Below are 12,639 nucleotides of genomic sequence, written 5' to 3'. Positions count from 1 at the left end.
CGTGGGCGCTCGTAACACAGGTGTAAACAAAGGGAATAAATCAATTTGCCTTTGAAGTATACAGTCAAGCCAGCACACAGATTAACCTGACTTGGGGACCTGTAATTTTCAGCTAGAACTTCCCCAGGCTCCTGCCTCAGCCGCTGCTCCTGGGCATGCGTCACCCGACCCGGCCTCCTGCCGCTCTCTCCCTGCCCACACTCCCGCCCTCCTCTCGGCTGCTGCTCAGCCCAGCCCCGGCTGCAGGGCCCACAGGGCACAGCTCCCGCGTGCCATTATTCAATATGCAGGGTCCACACCAGGACATTTTGGGGAGGATGCTCTAACATCTGTGTAACTTTTTGGAATGCACGTAAAAGTGCTCTGGAGACAGTAAGGTGCCTCAGAGGCCATGTGCTATTCAGCTTAAAAGGCAGGTGTATGGGCCACAAAACACAGTAACATCTCTGAAGTTCCTCACAAAGTCCTCTCTCTAGACTAGGCCTCAACCTTTCTCTAATTATCAGCTCACACAAAGGCAAGAGCACACATTTTTTATTCTGGTTTCAGGTTTCAGTGTTGCTGATCGTGAAATGTGGATGTCACCTTCATGTTAACAAGAAACGGCTTTGTCAGGGAAGAAAGGATCACAGACCCATCAAAAGCGGTGCATCCCTTTATTCCACCACTGGAATCGTCTCCCTGTGAGTCCCATCCTGTATCACATCCACATACACCCCAGCCCAACATGCCACCGACTCAACCTCTTTATTTCACCCTCCCTCAGGTGGAGGTCATAATAAATCTTAGAACTCAAAAGAATCCTCAAAATCCTGCTGGACGAGTAAGAACCGAACACCCAGTCTGGTGTGAGAAAGGCAACAAAGCCATCCAACCTGGAGGTCCCCGCACCTGGCAGGACACCTGGCAGGGCCACGGGGTCACATGGGGACCTTCCAGGCCCCACCCCAGACCTACTGAGTCAAAATGTCTACCAATGGGGGCTGTGCCTCTATTTCTTAAGATCTGCTAAAGCAGATACGCCTGGCAGAACCCAACAGAGCCTCTAGATCGGAGCGGACAAGCATGAAAGAAGGCAGAGATGAGATGGTCTGTGGAATGAATTTTAGAAACTGGGGTGGAAGGAAGGAGAATCCATAATTGTGATAGGAATGCTTCTCCCTGAGTGGCACAAGGATTAGGACATTGGAACCAAAGAGAAGAAAGTATGACCTAGTATACCATTTGCTTCTGAGTGGATGATATCTACATAATCTAAAACAATGAACACTATTCAGTGGTTTTCTGTTTTATAACCAAGCAAAAAGGCTTTGTTACACTTAGATAACAGAATACAAACATTAACAACCTTGGCAATGTAAACGTATGGTATAGCTGAAGGAGCTGGAAGATGAGAAATGGGACGGGAGATGGAGAAAGGGGGAGAGAGACTAATACCCTCCTCTAATAAAGGGAAAGTCCAAAGATACTGTTGAAAGTTGAAAGCTCAAAGAAACAGAGATTTAAGTGTATCACTTAAAGTCACAAAGGTAGCCAATAAAAGAACTAAAACAGAATTCAATAAAAAAATTTTTTAAAAGTTGAGAAGTAGAGGGGTGAAGTAACTTGCTCAAATTTACTTAGAAAATTCGGAAGCCAATGTCTGAATGAGTCCCTCACACTCCAGACTCCATGTTCTCCACCAGTTCTACCTTGGCCAAGTGCCATGCTAGGAAGTAACTTACCCGAGCTTACATACCTAGTTAATGGAAGAGACAGAGAAAGAAACCAACTAGTTCTCTAGCCTTAAAATTATTTGAAAATTTGTTACTAAACTTCCCAGAAAAGACCATGATAAAATGTTCCCTACTTGTTCGTTCTTTTATCACATATCAACATTTCTTAAAAAGAAGCCCTCCACTTAGACATACTTCCTTACTGATGATCAGTATTTAACCTATTCTCCAACCCCACACCACAGCAATAAAGAAAGCTATTTCTCCTGCAGTCAACCATCAAGAAGACTTTAATCTACCATCTGCTTTATCTTTCAAAACCTGACAGAAGGAGGCAGACATCAATACTTAAAGATACAAAGCAAATCTGTGTGCTCAACTCTCAGTCTAGTTGACTGAATCCAACCACCTGTTTTGACAGGGAAGAGCCGTAGTCACACGTGCAGAGAAACACGGCTCTCTGCTCCAGGACAGGAAGTGGGCAGCAGCGTGTGCAGGGCAGACCTGAGGGCACTGCTCTGCTCGGGAGTCTGTCCAGTGCATGGACCATTGGGCGGGCAGTAAAACCACTCAGTGACCATTTTTATGACTTCATAAAATATTTTGTAACATTCAATGGAAACGATGGTTTCTAGCCCTCAAGATAATTCTTTAAAAATAAATTATAGTCCAAACTTATTAACACCCATAAAAAAGCAATTTACAAGATTCAAATTAAATTCACTATTTAATTCACTATTAACTTACCCCATTTTCAGCGCGTTTTTCTCCAGGTACATTTACTATATTTCTCTGAGGTCGCTGCTCTTGGGTCTGACGGCCACCTGAGGAAGTGAAAGTAACAAGCTTATTAAAAGACATAATACACACCAGCACGGCAGAGTGAGACGCTCCAGGGCTCTGTCCCCCACAGGAGCTTTGAACAACTACCAAGTGGCGGAAACATCTGTCTCAAAGCTCCAGAAAAGAGTTAAAGGACGGCAGTAACAGGGCAAGCACTGACTCGAGAAAAAGGCCATGTAAGAGTGGCAGGATCCATCCCCAGCATCTCCAAACAGCTGTTGGTAACTTTTGGCAATACTAGTGATCAATAAGAGGGAGGGGTAAGGGGTATGGGATGTTTGGGGTCTTCCTTTCTCTTTTTATTTTTTTTCTTCTGGAGTAATGCAGATGTTCTAAAAATGATCATGGTGATACATACTCAAATATTTGATGATACTGTGAACCACTGATTATACACTTTGGATGGATTGCATGGTGTGTGAATATATCTCAATACAATTACATTAAAACTCACCCATTAACCAAAAAAAAAAAGAGTGGTAGGATCCTGTGTTGCCCCGACTGGCTCTTCCCCACTCATCAGTACAGCAGGGAGCCGGCCCGAACTCCCCAGGCAAATCCCCGGTCCCAGCTCCAGGCGGAGCAGAGTAACCCTCATGCACATCCTGGGAGCATGCATGTCTGGCCATCCTGTCAAATGGTGGCCTGAAGGACTCACCATCTCAGAATTTGCCCTGTGTGTGGACGGTGGCTCACTGAGCTCCCCTACAGAGCACAAAATATTGGTAATGATTAAAGCTGGGTAATGGGTACATGGGAATTCATAAACTATTCTATTTTTGCATATGTTTGAAATTCTCCATAGTAAAGATTTAAAATGAGCAAGTATCAAAGTCAATGTCTTTGAAATGATGAAAAGTTGCTTTGTCAAGCAAAATTTCAGCTGGAAAAAAAAACAAACAAACTGAGGACCCATGGCAAGGCAGCAGGGACAACTATTTCATTTATTTTTACTGTCACAAACCTCAACCAAACCTTTACCATTTCTCATTTTTAACTGCTAAGATAAGCTCTTTTCTGGTCTCCAAGCTTCTACTCTGGTTCCCCTCCATCATACTCTCCACAGAGAAGCCAAAGTAATCTTTCTAAACCTAACCAGATGTGACAACTGACCTCCACATTCCCGGCCAAAGCTGACTTACTGGCTTTCTGTTAAGTGTAGGATAAAACCCAAACTCTGCAGAGGGGCATGCGTGGTCCCGCCCTGCCGGCTCCACCCACATGCTGGCTGCTCTCCCGAGTCCCGGGCCCGCGGCATTTCCCAGCTCCCTGGATCTGACACGCGCCTCTCAACACGGGCTTCCACACTCCGACCTCTCGAGCGCACCCGTCCTCCTCGGCGTGCGTGCCACCTGCCACACCTGTGCCTCCCTCATGCCCCTCAGAGCCCCTCCCACCCTCCCCTCTACCGTCTACCACCTCCCTCCGTTTGTTTCCTTCACAGTCTTTATCACAATTTGCAATAATACATCATTTGTTCGTTTATTTTTTGTCTCCACCACCAGATTATTTGCCTCTTGAAGGCTAAAACAGCATTTGTTTTACTCACCAATATTTACCAAGTGATCAGCTACACAGATATTTTCTAAATGAAAGAGTAAGTTACTATAAACCATATAAAACGTAAGACTTAGTAAAAAATTTTATTCCAATTTTTAAGGACTCTAATATAAACAATTTACTGCTATATTTCACAAAGTGTGTTATATGGAATGCCAGTTTCTCAGTATGCCAAAGTTTCTTGAAAAAGAAGTTCTATGGTCAAATAAAATTGGGAAACACTGAGTACTACAGAATTAAAAAGCTTTTTTTACTTCAGAATCTACTTCGGCCTTTAAGGGATGTATTAGGCAGCAATCCCCAAACTTATTTTGCCACAAATCCCTTTTTTCCCTGCCAAAACATTCCAAGACTCAAGATCCTTCCTTCAGAACATATTTTGAAAAATACTGGACTATTAGTTTCCAGGTAAATTAAATTATTAGCTATCTAGTATTTTTAAGGAATGAGGTATCTGTGTTAATACTCTACAATTACTACCTTTTCCAAGCAAAAAACTATCAAAAAATTAGAATACTATAAAACACATTAAAATTATACCAGGTGTCAAATAATCTTTGATGATAAAGAATAAACTTGATCTTGCAATTTGCAGTTAGAAAATACTGAATACTAAGGGCTAACATTTAGAGAACACTTCCCATGCACCAGGCCCTCTCAGGCTTCACAGACCCCTCTCACTAACCCTCGCCACGACCCCGGGAGGCACTGGACACTCTGCGGAGGAGGAAATCACAGCACAGGGACGCTGAGCCACGCGCCCACGGCCCAGCACTAAGCCGGCAGCAGGGCTGGGACTCCACCTAGGCGGCCTCACTGCAGAGCCCGAGCTGCTCCGGCGCGTCTCTGCCTGAGCACTGCCTCAAGCTCTGTGACTAACCAGCCTCCGACCTCCAACAAATCAATTAGCACTCGAAGCTTCTGCCTCCCTGAGGGTGGAAGCTGATTGCAGTAAACTTGCTCTACACTCTCCTCCAGCTTCCAAACAGAGAATTCTCTAACTTGTGAGCCCTTTTAGACAAGAGACGTCTTTTAACTCTTCCTGTTAAGCCCTGTAGCTCTACACTCAATAAACACGCAGGTGTCATTCCCTTTGGAAGAATACCAGTTGGTGACAACTGCCTCATCTTCAGCTCCACGGGAAGCACAGAGGAAACACGGGTATTGGATGCTAAACTCTGATGGCTTAGACTAGCAGCTGGGAAGAAAAGTCTGGTGAACATGGAAAGAACCCTGTGAGCACAGCACCCCTGTGAGTACTGCTACTTGTCATTTCCCTTCAGCTCGGAGAGACAGGTGGGATATGCGTAGGTGCAGGCAGAGGTAAAGGGCAGAGGGGAGAACATTACAGATGGGGGAGATGGATTTCTGGGTTAGGGCTTGTTCTGGTTTGCTGATGCTGCTGTTAAGCAATATACTAGAAGTGGATTTGCTTTTATAAAGGAGGCTTATTTGGTTACACAGTTACAGTCTTAAGGCCATAAAGAGTCCAAGGTAAGGGGGTACCTTCACTAGAGGATGGCCAATAGTGTCCGGAAAACCTCTGTTAGCTGGGAAGACACATAGCTGGCATCTGTTTCAGAGTTCTGGTTTCAAAATGACTTTCTCCCAGGACATTCCTCTCTAGGCTGTAGTTCCTCAAAAATGTCACTCTCAGTTGCACTTGGAGTGTCTGTCCTCTCTTAGATTCTCCAGCGCAAAAGTCTGCTTGCAAAGGCCATCTCCAAAATGTCTCTGTAAGCTGCAGCTCCTCTCTCAGCTCCTGTGCATTCTTCAAAGTGTCCCTCTTGGCTGTAGCAAGCTCGCTCCTTCTGTCTGAGCTTATATAGTGCTCCAGTAAACTAATCAAGGCCCACGCTGAATGGACAGGGCCACACCTCCATGGAAATTATCCAATCAGAATTATCACCCACAGTTGGGTGGGGCACATCTCCATGGAAACACTCAAGGATTACAATCTAAACACTAATACATCTGCCCCCACAAGACTGCATCAAAGATAATGGCATTTGGGGGGGACATAATACATTCAAACTGGCACAGGGCTTAAAAGAGACAATGTGTGTACAAGAATTTTTCTGGAAGAAAGAAGGGATACTCAGGTTCAACAGGCAGGTAAGATCATGTATCACTACTGCCACAAAAGTTGAGGAAACAAGAGTTTGCTGAATGCTGCGAATGTTGATGAAAGCTGGGCGGCCAATCTTTGGTGCCAGCTGGAGACGAGGAAGAGGTCTGTTCCCTGTCCCCACACCGCACACTCCCTTCATTCTAAGCCCCCACTGGAATCCCTCAGCTCTGCACTCTCCTCCCCTAAATCCTACTCATTTCCCAGTCCTGCCTCCTCCAATATGGCCTTTCAAAATCCTCGCCTCCATACTGACAGTTAACTTCTTAATACTGTAATGTTCACAGCTCAACGCACCATCCTTCCCAGTGTCTCACACATATTCACCGTGTTGCACAACTCGACAGAGCATCACTGTGGTGTAACAATGAAAGTCAATTCGAGTATAGGCCTTATCAGCAGGCTTATGACTTTGGACAGTTCTCTTAGGCTATCCATAACATTTCTAAACTTTATCCATCAAATGAGAATAAAATAAGACATTACCCCCACCCGGGGATAATAAGGGTTATATATACATATTACATTGATAAAAATTAAAAAAATGACACTTTTAATTTAAATATAGTTAGGTAAGGGAAGGTATAAATATTATTTGGAGAACTCAGGTAAGGAGTTAATAAAAAATTATTAGTACTAGAAGAGCACTTCACTTTAAATATTGGCTGGTTTAATCCTCCTTCTAAGGAGGATTTTGCCCAGAGAGGTAAGGGACTTGTCTAAGGTAAAAGTGGATGGAAAAGACTTAGTCTCCCAACTCTAGTAACAAGAAGCTATTAAATCCAGGGTAATGGTGTGTTTTAAGAAACAATATTGATAACCTAACAATATTTACAGTTCTGGAGATAGTAGCTCATCCTAAGGGCAAATACAAGGGAATAGTTTACAATACAGGAGTTTTCTTTTTACAAAAAGATGTTCTTTATTTTTTCTTTTTTGAGTTATTGTACTCTTAAAATAGAGATGCAATTCATTATCAGTGCTAAAAAATCAAACAAAACTAAAGTATATAAAATCACAAGTTAAGGGTGTCCTCAGTTAACTGCATATTGTATATGCTTCCAGAAAAAAGAGAGTCCTTAGTTTTTAAAAATTTTAATTATAAAATGTTTTAAGTAATATATTCCCATGGTTCAAAGTTCAAAAGGAACAAAAGGTAAACAATTAAAACTCTCCCCCCCATCCCTGACCTGTTGCCACCTGTTTCCTCACCCCCAGCTAGCAATGTTACCAATTTTGTACGTGCCCTTCCAAAGACACTGTATACACACACAAGCAAGTACAGAAATAAACAATTATCCCTTTGTCTCTTTTATTAAAAGGTAGCACAAACTGCTCATTGTTTGGCATCCTGCTTTATCCACTTAATAGATCTAAGAGCTGGTTCCACCTCGGTATTCAGAGTTTCTTCATTATTTACGGTTGCAGAGTATTCCACATATGGATGTGCCCTCATTTATTTAACCACATTCCATCAGTAGGTATCAGGTTAGTCACATGAGAAATGCTCAATGAATAACACTGCACCCATGTCCTTTTGTATGTGTGAAGGTACAGTTTTAGGATACATTGTCAGAAGTGAGATTGCTGGATAAGGTTTTATGGTTTTGTAAGTTAAACAGATATTGCCAAATTGCCCTGTCCAGAAGGTGCCAACTGACATCCTTCTCAGCAATGCAGAAGAGTGCCTGTTTCTCAACAGCCTTGCCAAAGCCGTGTTACCAGATGTTCTAATCTTTGTGAATATGGTAAGTGGGACAGAGTATCTTAGCGTGGTTTCCCTGCATTTTTCTTCTTCAGAGTAAGGTTGAACATCTTTTCATATATCCTAGGCCATGTACATTTCCTTTTCTGTGAACTGAATGTGCATATATTTTGCCCATTTTGCTAATTGATTTTTTTTCTTGTTGATTTTTAGGAACTCTTTATATATAAAGGAAATTAGCCCTTTATAATATGAGCTACAAATGTCACTTCCCAGTTTGTAACTTGTCTTTGCTTAGGGTGGGAGAGGGGTTGTTGCTATGCAGAAAGTTTTTGTTGTTTTCAATAATTCAGTTCATCAGTCTCTTCTTTTATGGCTTTGTACTGTACTTAGAAACACTTTTACTAATCCTTTCACTTCTCAAAAAATTTAGTTATTTGATCCATCTGGTATTTATCATCAGAACAGTTCCTTTAAACAGTAAGTTCCCTAAAACGTCTGAGTGCATTATTAGGATCCCAGGAAAGAAACAAGGGCTCGGTACCTAAAAAGTGTAATATAGTTGCAAACTACAATAACGTAAGTCAAAGAAATGTGAAACACCAACTTTCCCTCTCACCATTTGTGAGCAAACAGGCAATAATTTATTTTAATATGTATTCCTACTTTTCTTAAATTAATTTAATGGCAAAAATTAACAAATGGGAGGAAAAAAGAATCTATCTACCTTGTTCACTGCTCTCAGTTGGGGAATCCTCATGTCGAAGGAAAAATTTCACTTCTTCCCTTCGTGGTCCCCACTTGTGAAGGTGCTCATACATCATATGATCAAAGGGTATAGGGCGCTCTAGGAAAAATAGAAAACAGCACTCTTAGAAACAAACAAAGTGATTCCTCCCAAAGTAAAAAATAAATTAAAACAAAAAAATAAAAGTAAATACACACACAGAACTATATACATAAAAATTAGCATTTACGGATATTGCAAGCACAGAATTACAACTTCAATTTAAAAAAGCAGAAATAAGAATGGGGAATAATTTAAGCAACATATAAATACAAGCAGCATACATAAAAGAAATTTTTGCAATGTTAAATATGAATTTTAAAAAAATGCCCTTTACAGTATTTATTTGTCATCATGAAGTGTAGTGTGCCTCCCATTCCTCAAAGAAACATGTAAACTGACTGGACCCATCATTCATTAAACTGCTACAGGCAACAAACAGACGTACAAGAGCTGGACAGGGCACTTCCTGGCAATTCAGATAAAATTACTGCAAATGTTTGCTAGCACTCACAGAGACCAAAACTTACTGAGTTAACAACAAAAATTAAAGTCTATAGATTAAAATATATTACTTCAAATTTTAAAAGATAGCAAAACTCACAAATAGAATATCTCTTCATCAATTACTTGAGCAGAGCACTACAGAAACAGTTACATTTAAAACATCACTTTCGTAAGTTTATTATGCATACCATCATCCCTCTCTGAACTGCCTCCTTTTCATGTACTATCCTAAAAAAAAAAAAAAAACCTGGGTGGTTTGCCTTTTTCTTTTCCATGTGAAGGAGTTCTTTATATTCTGAATACTAACCCTGGATTGGTTACCTATATTGAAAACAGGCTTGTTTTAAAAATTTTGTTGGTATCTTCTGTTGTACAGAAGTTTAAAAAATTTTAATGTAAATTTAATGTAATACAATTTAAAATTAAATATAATTTAAAATCAAATGTAAATTTAAATGTAAGCAGTTATTAATCTTTTCCAATTTTAGGGAGTTTTTTGGTATAATAAATCCTTCCCTACTCCGAGGTCAAAAAGACATTCTCATGTTTTTTTCTATAAATTTTCATTGTCTTTATGAACTTACTTTCACTTATTGCATTAACTACAGATCTAATTTTATTTTTTCCTACTTGAATAATCAATTGTCCCAGAATCATTTATTGAATAGTCTATACTTTCCCCACAAATGTGATTGTCACCTCTGACATGAATCAGGATTTCATTCATAGGATTCTTCTGAGCAGTCTCTCTATTCTATTGGTTACTGATCTATCTCCGTGTCAATAACACGCTATTTAACTACTATCATTTTATAATAAGTCTCGTTATCTAGCAGAAGCGTCTCCCATGTGGCTCATCTTTCAAACTGCCCTGGCCCTACTCAGCCTCCTGCTCTCTCAGATATATTTTTAGAGCAACTTGACATGTTCATTTTTAAAAGAACTGTTGACTGGAATATTAATTTATTTAAAAGTAAGTCTGAAGAGACCTGATCTTTTGGACGCTGCATGCCCTGGACCACGAACACGGCCCGGCCGGGTGCCTCATGCTCTTCAATGACATGTCCTGAGGTCTCAGCCCAGAGCTCCTGCAGAGCTTCTGTTAACTAATTTCCCTGCACTGGATACACTGTTTCGGATGTGTGCGTATTGGTTTTTGAAAAACATAATTGTTTTATTTGGGGATATTTTAGATTTACAGACAATTGCCAAAACAGTACAAGAAGTCGCCAGACATCCGTCATCCAGTTTTTCTTGATGGAATCATCTTACACGATTATGGTATATTTGTCCAACTAAGAAATTAACACTGCTAACTACGGTTAATTAAATTCCAGACTGTATTTGGATTTCACCCATTTTTCCACAAATGTCCTTTTTCTGTTCCAGGATCAGGTCCAGAAACTGGGCTGCGCTCAGTCAGCCTGTCTTCCTGCTCTCCCCTGGTCCATGTTTTCTTTCTTTAGTTTATATTACAAAAAAAAAAAAAAAAAGACATCTTCTTTTTCCTTAAGATGATCCTATCCTATAACATTGAATATGTCTTTTCTAACTATGCACACACAGACAAGCCTGTGCATCTTGAAAATCAGGGCCTTAATCCAACTGCCAGTTTCCACCAACAAAACTGAAGTTTAAAACAGCACCTGACTCCAACATCCCAGAGCTTATCAGAATCAGGGACTGTCCCAGAATCCAAATCTCTAACAACTGTACTAAAACCAAAACCATACTGATCAACATGCAAGATACATGCTTTGCCTGAAAACTTACATGATAAGGTTCAATGGAAACAGTAACAAAAATCAAGTGGCGCTAACCTAGGCAAAAAGGGCTATACAACAGGGCCCAGAAGCAAAACGCAGCTGGGTCTTGGGCAGGGACTAGGATTTTGAGCTAGAACCACCCTGGGGCTTTCCGTCCACCTCCTGCCTCCGCAGTCTTCTCTCTGGGGATGCACCTCCCTGCCTCCGAGGGTCCAGATCAACACTCCTTCTTCCCCGGACAAGCAGCAGCCCAAACGGCCGACCCACAGCTGCTGCTGCCCTCCCCAGGGCAGAGGGGAAGTCTCTTCATGCAGCTCTCCAGCGGCCTAAAATCACACCCCGGCCTCTGAGCATGGCCAGCTGTCCCGCACACACTGCAGTACAGCCCAGTGACGGCCCTTTCCGATCCGCAAGCACACTTGGTGCCTGGCCTGCGCCCATGCACCGCTCAGGCCCAGACAGACATTGTTTCCGTTTCTGCGATGGAAACTCGCCCCCTCTGCTTTTTCTCCCTCACTGCACTCAGCACATTTGGTAATTGTATGTCCATACGTGAGCTGGCCTAATATCTGCCTCCCTCACTAAACTGAAAGCTCCGTGAGGGCAGGGGAAAATCTGTTTTGTATGCCACTTTATACCCAATGGTATAAAAAATTTAATGATTTTTTAAAATCCATTCAAATTTAAAATGTTAATGGATGAAAGAATGGTTGAGGGGGACCCTGTTGGGAGGCAGACCCCAGGAACAGATTTCCTCAAGTTACAGAAATACATTCTGACCCCAGACTCTCTCAGAGGCGCCAGAGTGCCTGCTCCCCTCCCTGGCTCTGAGCCCACTGGTGAGTCCTGTCACTCAGGTTCTCTCTAATTCATCTTCCAAGTGCCATCCCTTTCACCAAAAAGTCCTGCTTTTTAAAATCAAGTGCCGGCAAACTGTTTCTGCAAAGGCTAGAAAAAGCTTTATGGCCAACAAATGGTCTGCCACATATTCTTTTTAATTTCATTTTTACAATCCTTGAACAATGCAAAAACTGTTCTTAACTCACTGGCATTTGTCCCATGACCAGAACCCTTCCTTCAGATCCTTGTCTCCTGCCTGACCACACAGCACTTCCAAGGTTCACCCCTTCCCACCTTACGGAAGCCCAGAGCCCAGTCCCTGTTGTGTGCCAGACCCTTATATACTTCATCTAACTCAGTATAACCACAACCATTAAGACATGTGCACCAGTGAAATTTATCTTACCTGAAGACCCTACACTTCACAATATATACTGCTGCCACAGTTACCTTTCTGGAACCTCGATGATACGTCACACCCTTTACTGGCTCCCCGTCTTGTAGAAAAATGTCCAAACTCCTTGGCCTGACGTTCAAGGCTCCTCGCACCTCCTCTGTAAGTCACCACTTCTCTCCTCTCCCCAAATCTATGTGCACGTCCTGCCAAATGTTTGCAGATTCCCATCTCCATGCCTTTTTGCAAGCTGCTTTTTAATTTAACTTTTATTGTTAATGAAGATATACGTGTGTATTATTTTAAAAGACAATTCTACAAGACTTACAACAAAAAAAAGCTGTCTTTACATCCCAAAGTAATTTGGGCAGGGAATAAAAATATATACACAGGG

General features: G+C 41.8%; 1 protein-coding gene across 5 annotated transcripts in view; it reads right to left on the bottom strand.

The window, feature by feature from the left end:
- Window positions 1-12,639, bottom strand: part of PPP1R13B (protein phosphatase 1 regulatory subunit 13B) — a 101,741-nt gene that overhangs the window by 35,411 nt on the left and 53,691 nt on the right. For all 5 annotated transcript variants that reach the window (XM_037831713.1, XM_037831715.1, XM_037831712.1 and 2 more), the window contains 2 exons: window positions 8,679-8,798; window positions 2,463-2,539 (listed from right to left, as the gene is read on the bottom strand). In XM_037831713.1, the coding sequence (XP_037687641.1) occupies window positions 2,463-2,539; window positions 8,679-8,798 (197 nt within the window). The remainder of the gene's footprint in view (window positions 1-2,462; window positions 2,540-8,678; window positions 8,799-12,639) is intronic.

This window comes from Choloepus didactylus, chromosome 4, assembly GCF_015220235.1.
Source record: "Choloepus didactylus isolate mChoDid1 chromosome 4, mChoDid1.pri, whole genome shotgun sequence".
In the NCBI taxonomy this organism is placed as follows: Eukaryota; Metazoa; Chordata; class Mammalia; order Pilosa; family Megalonychidae; genus Choloepus; species Choloepus didactylus.
This window is presented reverse-complemented; position numbering and strand designations above follow the sequence as displayed.